The 12,174-nt window shown below is 37.0% G+C and overlaps 1 protein-coding gene across 4 annotated transcripts in view; it reads left to right on the top strand.

Annotated features, from left to right (window-relative positions):
* Positions 1 to 12,174, top strand: part of NR3C2 (nuclear receptor subfamily 3 group C member 2) — a 375,105-nt gene that overhangs the window by 327,512 nt on the left and 35,419 nt on the right. For all 4 annotated transcript variants that reach the window (XM_027866801.1, XM_027866799.1, XM_027866798.1 and 1 more), the window contains exons 7-8: positions 2,723 to 2,853; positions 7,252 to 7,409. In XM_027866801.1, coding sequence (XP_027722602.1) covers positions 2,723 to 2,853; positions 7,252 to 7,409 — 289 coding nt within the window. The remainder of the gene's footprint in view (positions 1 to 2,722; positions 2,854 to 7,251; positions 7,410 to 12,174) is intronic.

Here is a 12,174-nt window from a genome sequence, read left to right as displayed (position 1 = left end):
TAGAGACAGTTAACAGAGGCTTTAATCATCCTTATTAAGCTGCTTTATATAGGAGCCCATCTCGATATTTCAGGGACTTCAGAAACCAGTTTTTTTTTTCTGAGAAAGAAAAACGTTATCAAAGTACATGATATTAGCATATTTCAATGTTTCTAGTTGGTCTTTCATTTGCTTTTCCCCAAATTTCATCAAATATTATCTACTTAAAATATCCTTCATGATCTTGGAACTGTATGTTATTTCAGAAATTGATTAGAAAAAAAAGATGTAATTTCTGCCCTTTTGGAGCTTAAATTCTAAAGATGTTATTAACATATATCTTTCGGACAGTGTAGTGTTTCGTTTTTTGTTAGCATAAGAAGAGGAAAGTGAGATAAAGTTGAGGGGAGGGATAGTTTAAAATACCAAATAACATCCACTTACCAGTGCCTCCAGCTTTTTGGAGGTATATTTCAAGATGCTATAGTACATATCCATCCAGTGAGAAGTAATTAATTGTCATTCCCTGATTCACTTTTATTATGTATGTGTCAAGTAACTTGATATATATGTGTGTGTGTGTGTGTGTGTACATATATATATATGTACACACACACACACATACATAAATCAGCAAAAGTGAACACAGTATTTACAAAGTAAAATAGCAGATTTAGGAATGGGTGCCATTTTGAGGGAGTGCCAATGTTGATCATTCAGAAGCAGAGAGTTGCCTTCATTCTTTCTCACCCCCACTACTGTCTTTAATAGGCAGATGTCTTGCTACACTGATCTCTCAGTTTCTTTATAATATAGACCACAAATCTGCTGTGGTCATAAATTTAGTTTTATTTTTATAAACTGCACCATAAAATTTTACCTGTTTTCCAGAATTCAATTTAGATCATGTAGTCCAGGGGTTCTTAACTTGAAGTTTTTGAGCTTATTTGAGATACCAAGACAGACTAACAGAGATCTCAGTGTAAATGGTTTCCATTATTAATCCTGTATCTTTTATTTTACATATCTAAAAACATTATTCTGAAAAGAAGTCCATGGGTTTTACCACAGAGCTAGTGGGATTCATATTACAGAATAGGTTAAAAACACCTGATCTAGTTCAACTTCTTCATTTTATATATGAGAAAACTAAGACTTAGGGATGTGAAGTGATTTATACAAGATGTCACAGCTTCTTAGAATACTTACAGATCTCCTGATTCCTCTCTATTGCACTGACTACTATGCATCGCTGCTTTCCTTACTGTCAACATTTTTTTACCTTATTCTGCCATTCACAATGAAACTTTGGGTCGTTAAAGGAATTAGAGAGACATTAAATGGAAGTACCAAGGAATGAATAGACAGTTTGTTTGAAATCAAGGGCCTCTAAATCCTTGCTAACCAATTAACAAGCATCAACCACGTTAGGCATTTTTCTAGTTTGGGGGCTTTAGAGACAACGAAATATATCCCCTGCCCTTCAAAAGCTTTCAGTTTGACAGGGGTTTAGATTAGTACAAGGTAATCTTGGAGGGGAGGGCCTGGCAGGTGAGGGGAAGAAAGGGAAAGTTAGTAAGTGTAGGTAGAAAGGGAATACATCCTAGTCCTGGTGAACAGCCAGGGCAAAGCCATGGAGATGAGAGTAGGAGTGTTGCGTGGTAAGGAAGAGGAAGAAAGCTAGTTTGGCTGTGCTTTTGTGTTCAAAGAGGGTAGTAGTGTTTGATAAGGCTGGAAAAGAGAAATGTGGTCTGGCTGGGAAGAACTTTAAGTGACAAACAGGTATAAACAGCTTATATCTGACACTAATGTTGGCCACACTGGAGTTGCAATGATGGTCAAGAGATTTGAAATGCATAATCAGACCTGCATTTTAGGAAAATCTCTGTCTGCTATGTGAAGGATGAATTGGTGTGGGCAAAGAATTGAGGCAGAAAAACCAATTAGGAGATCATATTACAGGAGTCTACATGAGAGATGATAAAGGCCTGAATTTGAATGAAGAGAAGGAGCTCTGTGGAGATGTCGCAGTGGTGGAAATAACTTATGAGAAATGTTATGGAGGTAGAAATGACATGATTTAGTAACTGGTCGTGTACGTGGCATATCTGAAAGTGAGGAATGGAAGGTGACACAGGTTGTGAACCTGGGTGACTTCACATGGTGGTACTCTCATCAGAAAGAGGCAAGTGTGGAAAAAGGAAAAAGAGGTCAGCCTTGGACACATTGTGTACATCCAATTCAAAATAGCCAATGGCCCAGCCATTGTTGTTGTAGGACTGGAGCACAGAAAAGAGATCTTGCTGTTAAGTTTGATCCAAAATATGGGGCTTGTTGTAACTTGTTGCAATTGCCCCAACATTCCAGTCCTACAAGACCATCTCAGCAGCCCAATCCTAATTGTTAATGAGAATGGCAATAGGTTAATATTGCTCGACATAAGCAAAAATAATGTTATTAGTGGAAGAAGAATGATTTTAGGAGTTCTGATGCTGTCTCAGGGTCTAGGAATAGATGTCACCACCATTCTTTGTCTTTAAAAGAATGATGACAAAGAATTTTCTTTTAAACAATGTCGCTCCTGTCAGCAAAAGATTCATCTGCTCTATGTTGAGAAGGGAAGAAAAACTCTGACTCAGATCTCATTTATGACATTATCTTGGCCAGTTACATTTTGGCCTGCTATTCTGGGTTTTATAACAAGACAAAATTCTCAAGACTTTTTTCTTCTTTTCTTTTGCAGAGAGAAGATGCGTCAGTCTGCCATGTATGAATTGTGCCAAGGGATGCACCAGATCAGCCTTCAGTTTGTTCGTCTACAGCTTACTTTTGAAGAGTATACCATAATGAAGGTGTTGCTGCTCCTAAGCACAAGTAAATTGATGTCCATCCCAGGACTTTTTCTTAATTTCTTTTTCTCTTCACTTGAATACAATATTCTAATTGCTTACAAGAATAAGGGGGGAAAAGATTTGATTTGTGCCAGGATTAGGTTACTCTTAACTGAGTTGTATAACTTTAGTAGTATGGAACAAAATTTATGAACTAGGCATTTCCCATAATTTTTTAAAAAGCTAAAATTACAGAGGCAAATGTGAGATAGTATGCAGTAGTGGCATATTTCAAAGTAAGGAGGGGAAGGTGACAGGGAGGTTGCAGATCTGGGTAACTTATTATTGTGATGCCCTTAACAGAAATAGGGAAATTTAGAAGAAGGATAATGGGGGCAGTTGGGGATTTGTTGTGTTTGAGATCTCTACGATACATCTAATTCAAGGTATCCAATGGGCCATCGTTGCTGGACTAGAGCTCAGAAAAGAGATCTTACTGTTTAGTTTGATCCAAAGTATATGGTTTGCCCTCACTCTGCATCACATGTAACTTGTAATTCCCCAATATTCCAGTCCTACAGACCATCTCAGTAGCTCAGTCACTAACTCTGTAACCCTGGAGCAATCACTTCTCCTCTGGTCCCTAGTTTCTTCATCTGAAAAATGGACAATTGGACTTAATCAGTGGTTCTCTAGGTGTGGTCCACTTAGGGGTCACTCAGACCCTTTCAGGGGGTTTATAAAGTCTTGAGGCACCTAGGTGGCTCAGTGGATAGAGCACTGGACCCAGAGTCAAGAAGAACTGAGTTCAAATTCAGCCTCAGACGCTTGTTAGCTGTGTGATTCTGGGCAAGTCACTTAATACTCTATTTGCTTTTATCCACTGGAGAAGAAAATAGCAAACCATTCCAGTATCTTTGGCAACAAAACCCCATGGACAGCATTGGCATGCTATGGTCCATGGAGTCACGAAAAGTCGGACATGACTGAACAACAATGAGGTCAAAACTGTTATCATAATACTAAGACATTATTTATCTATTAAAATACTCCTCCCTTTTCCGATTACATAACTGTGTAAGGACAGATTTTCTTCGCATATTTCAGCCAAATGACATATCACAACAGAATAAATGAAGAAGCAGATATGAGAATCCAGCTGTCTTCTATTAAACCAGACATTAAAGAGATTTGCAAAAATATGTAAAAAGTGCCACTCTTTTTATTTTTTGTTTTGGAAAATATATTTATTTTCATTAAAAATATGTTATTGTTAACGTGGATGGAGTTATTTTAATGAATCAATAAATTTTTTAAATGCATAAGTTTTAACTTCTAATATGGTATATCTCGAGAGAAGTAACCCACAAAACAAAAGTTTTTAGGGTTCCTTATTTACTTTTAAGATTGTAAAAGGGTCATGAGACCAAAAAGTTTGAGAACCATTGGGCTAAATGGACCATTCGGTCCGAGAGGTCATCTAGTCCAAACCTCTCATTTTACAGATGAAGAGAAAGAGTTCCAGAGATAAAGTGACTTGCCCAAGGTCACAGTAAGTGAACAGTCAGCATTGGAACTCAGGTCCTCTGATTTCAAACCCAGCCTTTTTCATTTCTCCATGCTTGAACTACACTCCCTCCATGATCTTTCACATCAGCCTCAAGGACAGATAGTCTTCTGACTTCTGCAATCAAACTTCATATTATTTAGACTGTACATGGTAACGTAGTAATTTTGTGGACTTTTTACTTCAAGATATCTAGCTGTGGTGCTAAAGTCTCAGAACTATGATTCATGCTGATTTGAGAGTTTAAGATTATACCCTCCTCCCTGAAACAGACACACACACACACACTCACACACTCACACTCACACTCAGCTTGCCATCTTCCTTCCACCTCTCTGGTTAATTGATTCATTTCTTTTTTAACCTCTAGTAACAAAAAAGGTTTTGGAAAAATATGCCAACATTATAAATTAATTGAATTTTCAGTGAATTCCGGTGTATGTGGTGTCTATTGCTTGACCTAGACTACTTAGTCTAAGTGAGTTGTCTCCTACTTTCTCATATAAACTGATTGAGTCAAGAACAGACAATGCTATCATTATGGTGCCTACTATGATTATTTTTTTCTTTTTCCAATATTTGAGTATCACAATTTTTAGATAAAGAAAAGTAAATGACCTTAAAAGTTTCACTGAATTTCCCATAATAACATATGAAAGAAGGCATGAGAACTTTTCCTCTGATTTGGGGATACTGAAATCACATACCTGCTAGGCAATGTAAAATATATTTAGGAGCATTTTATTGATGATGACATCATTTTGCACCTTCTGCATGTAGAAGAAAGTAGATATTATATCTCAATTTTTTCTTTTGTGCTCTTCTCCAGCCCATAGATTTTTGGAAGATTTCCAAAAGCAAGGCCTGCCGCATTTAATAAGTAAAATCAGAACTCTGGGCTGATATCCAAAGTGTGATGTTTTGCTTAAGTCCTCTTTATTTATGGGTTTATTTAAATTTTTGGAAAATCTGGCTGAGAAATAGGATACATTTTAGTTTTAGCAATAAAGTAAAAGTAATAATGGAGGTGGGAGGGAAACCAGACCTGTGATTTCATGGGTACAGGCAATTCCTGATGAGGAGATTCTCTTTTCCAATGCAGATCAGCACCTGTTCTGCAACTCATAGTCATAAAGAGTTGCCTGAGACCCAAGTGACCTGCCCAAGGGTTGGTCATTCAGCCAGGATGTGTCAGAGGCAGGACTCAAGCCCAGAGCTTCCTGAGACTGAATACTATACCCAGTATACCATGCTGCCTCTCATAAGTAATAATACTTGGCATAAAGTTTAATAACTTCAGAATCTGAGTAAAACAACCATCAAAAATCTAAAGGCTTAAGAAGAATGCCTAATTTGATCTAAGTAGATTTGCCAAGCATTAATGACCTAAAAGACAGTAGTGAAGCCTCTAATAAAAATGTAAGGTTCCCTTCTCACTCCAGTTGGTGTTACATTTAATGTACTATGAAGGAAAGCTATAGATTTCCTTGGTGGAATTTTATAACATGAAGAAATAAGCCTCACTACGGACATGTGTGATTTAGACCTACAGATTCTTTTTATATTAGTGTTTGATTTGTGCAACTTTCCAGTGCTCTTCTGAAGTTTGGACCTAATTTTAGAATTCCGGATAAAAACTGAATTTACAGTTTTAGTCAGCCAACATCCTCCATTATTACTCTTCAGTAGTAACTGCAAAACTGATGGATATGTTGTTAACAAATGCTTGTTGACTGAACAACTTAAAGAAGTAGAGAATTTATTTTTAAAAGTATGAATTTTATGACAAGGTTTTTTAAAATATTGATCACGAGCCCATCAGCAATATGGGCAGGTGCTAATAACAGATTTCTCCACATTTTCTCCCCTCCTCTCATTGGCAGAAAATGAATTAACCTGAACCAAGAATCAAAAACATTTTTTTATTTTTTTTTATATCCAGGGATGAAGTCATTAACAGTTTCAGAAATAAGATTTGTAGTAAAATGCCCATATATTCAGGATACTGATTTTATTTGGAAATTGCATGGTGTGCCTGATCACCAACATCACATCTACCTTGTTTTTAGCATATATTTGATGATACATGTGAATTTGTAATGAGTTTTCAAAAGTGAATAGGCAATGCATAAGTATAAACCCATAGAGTCACTTTTGAAACTCAGAACCTAACTCAGATGATATCATGAAAACAAATCACACTTAAAATGAGGCATTTCACTTTAAATACAAACCACTATGTAAACATAAACAAAAACCTACTATATTCTGAACTTTGACAAAGGTACACTATCCTATCATTTTTAATTGTCTTGGATCATTAAATTTAGTGTTAGAAAAAAACACCTTCTGAACAACTGGTTTCCCCCTGCCACATGCCCCGCCTAACCCTCTTTCTGTGACTCATGAATTTACCTCTTGCCAGTTCATAAGATTGCTAAGATATGTCTTAATGAGAGATTGCAGCACACTCCCACACATCAGGAGATCAATCACTGAATGTAAAGGGAATGCTCTGGGAATACACGCTTCTCTGTTGGAGGTAGTTTGATAGGTCAACTAGAATGTTTTAACATCTGAAGTATTAGCACAATTAAGTAGCGAGGATTTGTAAAATGCTTTGAAGGTAAGGAATAATAATGTGATTTAGTGCATATACCCTTTGTATATCATGCATAATTGCTAGTATGTGAATCTTTAAGTATCTAATTATGTTTATTCTTGAGTATCATTCATAATATTCAATATACATCTGAAAATGAGTGCCCAGAGATTTTAGAGTATTTATATGCATTAATTGATGTTTTATATACATTAACTTATTAAATTATAAAGCAGTGTAATGTTTTATCATATCCGTGTTTTTCAACACAGTTCCCAAGGATGGCCTCAAAAGCCAAGTTGCATTTGAAGAAATGAGGACAAATTACATCAAAGAGTTGCGAAAAATGGTAACAAAATGTCCAAGTAACTCTGGGCAAAGCTGGCAAAGATTCTATCAGCTGACTAAGCTACTGGATTCCATGCATGATGTAAGTTTAGTTCATTAATTGGCTTTTAAAACAACAACGTGGTAGTGATCTGTTACTGCTGTCTTAAAATTTTGGAGATATTTGAATATCTTGTTGAAGAATCAAGTTTAAAAATTTGGGGGTTGGAATAGACCTTTTCAGAAGTGCTAAGTGCTGATTAAGAAATTTTCATTTGAAAAAAAAAAGGAAATTTTCATTTCGATAAATCTGAGAAGAAGGAATAAACCACATTGACAGCAGTGGGTGTGGTTTTGTTCTCTTTAGAACAAGATCAGAGAACACTCCACAGTGTTCAGACCCACAGAGTACCCTTTGTCATGGACCTCCTTCCCATTTGCTACAGGTGTTGGATCAAATTTCACATATTTTATTTGCAATTTAGGGAGTATTTTGTTAATAAAAATGTTTGCTTTAACATTGAATAAATAGTTGATTCTCTGGCAAACTGTTAATCTTATAACTCAATCTTTGAAAAAACATTGTTAATGGTTTGGAGCCAACTTATATCACCTCATTTTTTTGCCAGATTTTGAATCTTATGTTCCCTTGCTATAGTGACTGCTTTCCTTGTCTTCTGGAGGTAGGAAGGTTGATTGGTGTATTTTGGTTCCTTTCTGATGTCACATCTGCAGGTGTCAGGAGTTTTATTTTTCCTGAATGGCAGAATATAAGTTAAGATCCTTCACTTTGTGTAATGGAGGTGGCATTAAATAAAAGATTTTTGTTTCCCTTTATGTGCTGATCCTTAGCTTGTGACTTTTCAAAATTGTGCACGAATGTACTCATTTCATTTTTCCTATTGGTGAAGACCTGGAATCTTTTTTAAAATTTCATTTCAGATCTATTGACAAACTGAAATCTGTTTATGTTATTTATATAGAGAATTTTTTTCCCAGAAGTTTCTCTGTTCTTTAAAACATTGATAAGCTTGATAAGAAGTATGGAGAATTATTACTAATAGTTTTTCCTTTGGAAAGCAGTTTTCCCTTTGCTTGTGCCAGGGAGATGACTTCAGTGAGTGGTGAAACAATGTCACTTCAAGAGGTTTATGCCAGAGATTCAAGATGTAGATCTTTGCTTCCTTTCAACTTAGAACATGACATGATCACAATGCCAGAAATATGTAATCTATAATAAAAAGCTTAATAATTATTGGGCAATTTATTTTCTAGAGAATATAATTTTGTAGAAGATTTTATGGCCAATGATGGCATTTCTGGAAGAAAATAAATTGTTCTCTCCATGGCACATTTTTGTGTTCATATAAAAGTTAATAAAGGGGAAAATTCATGTTGTTCAGTCAGAATATCATTTAAACAATAGATTGTCTAGTTGTAGGAGTTTTCTTGTTGTGGATGTCGCTACATTTTCTTTTAGTGTATCTTAGGATGAGTTCGTTGTTTAAAAATTTATTCTTTCTTGGTGTTGGCACAAGTATAATATAAAGGTCAGCTAATATCATTATATTCTTAGAGCCAATTAATATATTAACAAATGATATGTAATGGCAATTTTGCATTTAATTAAACCAACACAGGAGTTAAGAATTGTAGTTCCCTCCTAGACCCCAACTCTTAGAGAATTTGTGTGTATGTGAATCAGCATGTCATAATTCCTGTTTCTATAAGATGAATTAGGACAAGTAAAGAGAGCTATCTCATTTCCAAATCCAAGTCTTTTTAAGGAAACAAAAATACATTTGGTCTTCAAAGTGGCCTAATGACATTTTGAGTCCTCTATTTATAGCCCTACTACGGACAGAATATGGGGAAATACAGTGTAAGCCTAAAGGAACTTCTCTAAAGATTCTGCTTACTCAGTATTGCAACTGCTTACAGCTTTGGAGTAAAGCAGTAAATCAGTTTATGTGGAATTATCTTTGTGGAAGCTAGAGCTATACAACATGAAAAGTTCTTTGAGTATACAACAAGTTTCTGCTTAAATAACATCCATACCATAAGAAAGAAATGTAGTGTTTCTAGTTGGGTCTGAACATATGAAGTTTGGTACTTTTATCCATTTTTCCCTATAGTAAGTACCTGTGTGTGCACAAAAGTGTTCAAGAGAGCACAAGTAAAATTCTCAGAAAAGCCCAGGTTAAGGATTTGATTGGTTCACAGCAGCTCCAAGCTTTGTGAAATAGAACAGGAGACTTGGAGTCTGAGAGGCCTCGGGTTTGTACATGACCGCAGAATCCAGCTGTGTGGTTAGAAATGAGTCATATCACCTCTCTGTCTCAGTTTCTTCATTTGTAAATCTTATATGATACCCCCGTAGGACCTACATGTATGGATGAGAGGCTTATTCGAGACACTCTGTACAAGGTACTTTCAAATCTGTCAGCCATAACAAAGCCTCTGAATGCCCATCTTTTTTTCCAAAAGTTCAAAAGCAGAAAATGGTTGTTCTCAGAAGTATGACTTATAATCTATGTGTGTATCATGTATGGAACATCATCAGTCTTTGATAAATGACAGAGTTACCATTTTCTAACTCTGGGGATGAGATTTTATTTTTCATGGCTCTAAAAATCACTTTCTCTTTTTTTTAATGAGACAGTCGGGGTTAAGTGACTTGCCCAAGGTCACACAGCTAATACGTGTCAAGTGTTTGGTCTGAGGCTGGATTTGAACTCAGGTCCTCCAGACTTCAGGGCTGGTGCTCTATCCACTATGCCACCTAGCTGCCCCTGAAAATCACATTTCTAATGAGTACTTTAGCTCCTTTTATTTGTTCACAGAAGGCAGGTTCTGTTTCTTTTTTATGGTCTTTTTTATAGTTAGTTAATACTGAATGGTAATAGGAGTGTATGGGTTGTTCAGGGAGAACTAGCGCCTCTGGTATGAGGGCTTGCCAAAACCTTCTCAGGGCTACTCATCAACCTTTGGTGCCCGCCTGATTCACTCAACTCTCACATGTGACTCCAGGAAGCTGTAGCACGTGCAGCAACCACACCTCACTAAAAGTGTCTTGGCAAACTGACTAAACCAGGTTGAGCATAACCTACAGGCCTCAAACCTGTCAGTGAGTTAGGGGGATGTCTACCCCAAGCATGTGAAAACTTCCCTTGGCAGAATAGGCAGATGAGAACAGTTTGTTCCAACAGCCACAAAGGCTGCTGAAGCAGGCTCTGTAGAGCCTTAGAGCTTGGTCAGACATTGAAGATGCCAAGGTCATCCACTGCATCCTGGGCCATCACCAGTTGTCCTGACTTTTGTCTTGCTACTCACTTTGAAAGAGAGAGTGAGGTTGATGACTTTGTGCAACTCTGCGTCACTTAAATCCAATTCACTCTCAAGTTAAGATATCACCCCATGATGTTATTGGTACCCTTCAAAAATCAAGGAAAAACAACACCAAGTGATAATAAATATAAGCCCTGTTTCTACTATAATGGTTTTCCCCCAGAATTATACCCTTATGTTTAAATTCATTTCAATAAGCTATATTACAAAAACTACTACACAGCTAGCATTGGATTAAAAAGAAGTAGGTGACACGGACCTCTCTCCTCGAGGATCTTCCACTCAGGTTGGAGAGCCAATACTTATGGAGAATCAAATACAATGAAGAATAATACAAGAAAGGCAAAAGAATATGATGGAGTCCCAGCATTCCAGCAATTGTGTATTCAAGCAATATTGTAAGCAGGCTGCATCTAAAAGGCCAGCTAGTCCAGCCCCACCCCCCTCCATTTTGCTGATGTACAAATGGAAGTCTCCTAGAGGAAACGTGACTAGCCCAGGGTCGCACAGCTACTCAGTGGCATAAAGAATGCCCTTTTTTTGCTCTATCATTTTGCCTATTGTAGACATTCAAAGGGAGAGATGAGCTGCTTGTTTTATGTTGGGCTGTGTTATGCTGGTGATCAGAAAACGATCATCTAGGATCATTAGAAACAGTTGCTAGCCAAAGCTTCATTCAGATCTTTCTTGACATCTTCTGGAATGTGTTGCTTCATGTGGGGGAGGGAGCCTGCATCTTGAAGTCAGCAAAAACTTGGTTTTGTATGAAAGTTAAATGCATGTTAAGCAATTCTCAAAACAAAAATTTAAGTCAGCCTCAACACGACTGATTCTGAACAGATTTTTGTTAGGAGCGATTTTGTTTCAGCATGTTCTCATTCAGTTCTGTTAGCCTACCCTGAGGCTGCAGGGCAGCAGCCACTGGTGCCTGAGGCTTGACTCGGTTGCCATTTTCTGCCTGACTGAGAAGATCCTCTTGCTGAACAATTGCTTTCTGCAGGTTTCTGAAGGCAGTATTTAACAATTGAAATGGTTTTACCATAGGCTGGAATCTCTGAGTTAGGATGTCCCTTCTGGGAGGGGGTGGGGTGAAACTAGAAGTGTGAAGTACAGAACGTCCGGTCACACTGTAGATGGCACAGGAGTGCACAGGGAAAGAGTCATGTACTTACCGTGGAGACAATGAAGTTTTAAGTTTCAGCGACACAATTAGCAAACAGTAGAGAGAGAGTCATTCAAGGTTTGTGCTGCAAGCAAGCCAGAGCCTCTATTCAATTATTGGTATTTCTCATTGCTCATTTGGTTAATGGTTTCTTATGAAGTTGTGGTTTGCATCATGATGATTTTAATTATGATTATACCGCAGGTAGACTTGAGATGAGTCATAAGCCTACTTTAAGAATTTTCTGCTGCATACCAAATGAGAAAAATTTAAGTCACAAGTTTGGCTCATCCTGCTTTGTAATCTGTTTACTTTAAGATAGGATTCAGTGGCTGTGTCTAACTATTCTGGAAAGCAG

This window comes from Vombatus ursinus, unplaced genomic scaffold (genome assembly GCF_900497805.2).
Source record: "Vombatus ursinus unplaced genomic scaffold, bare-nosed wombat genome assembly UNPS02014784.1, whole genome shotgun sequence".
NCBI lineage: Eukaryota > Metazoa > Chordata > Mammalia > Diprotodontia > Vombatidae > Vombatus > Vombatus ursinus.
This window is presented reverse-complemented; position numbering and strand designations above follow the sequence as displayed.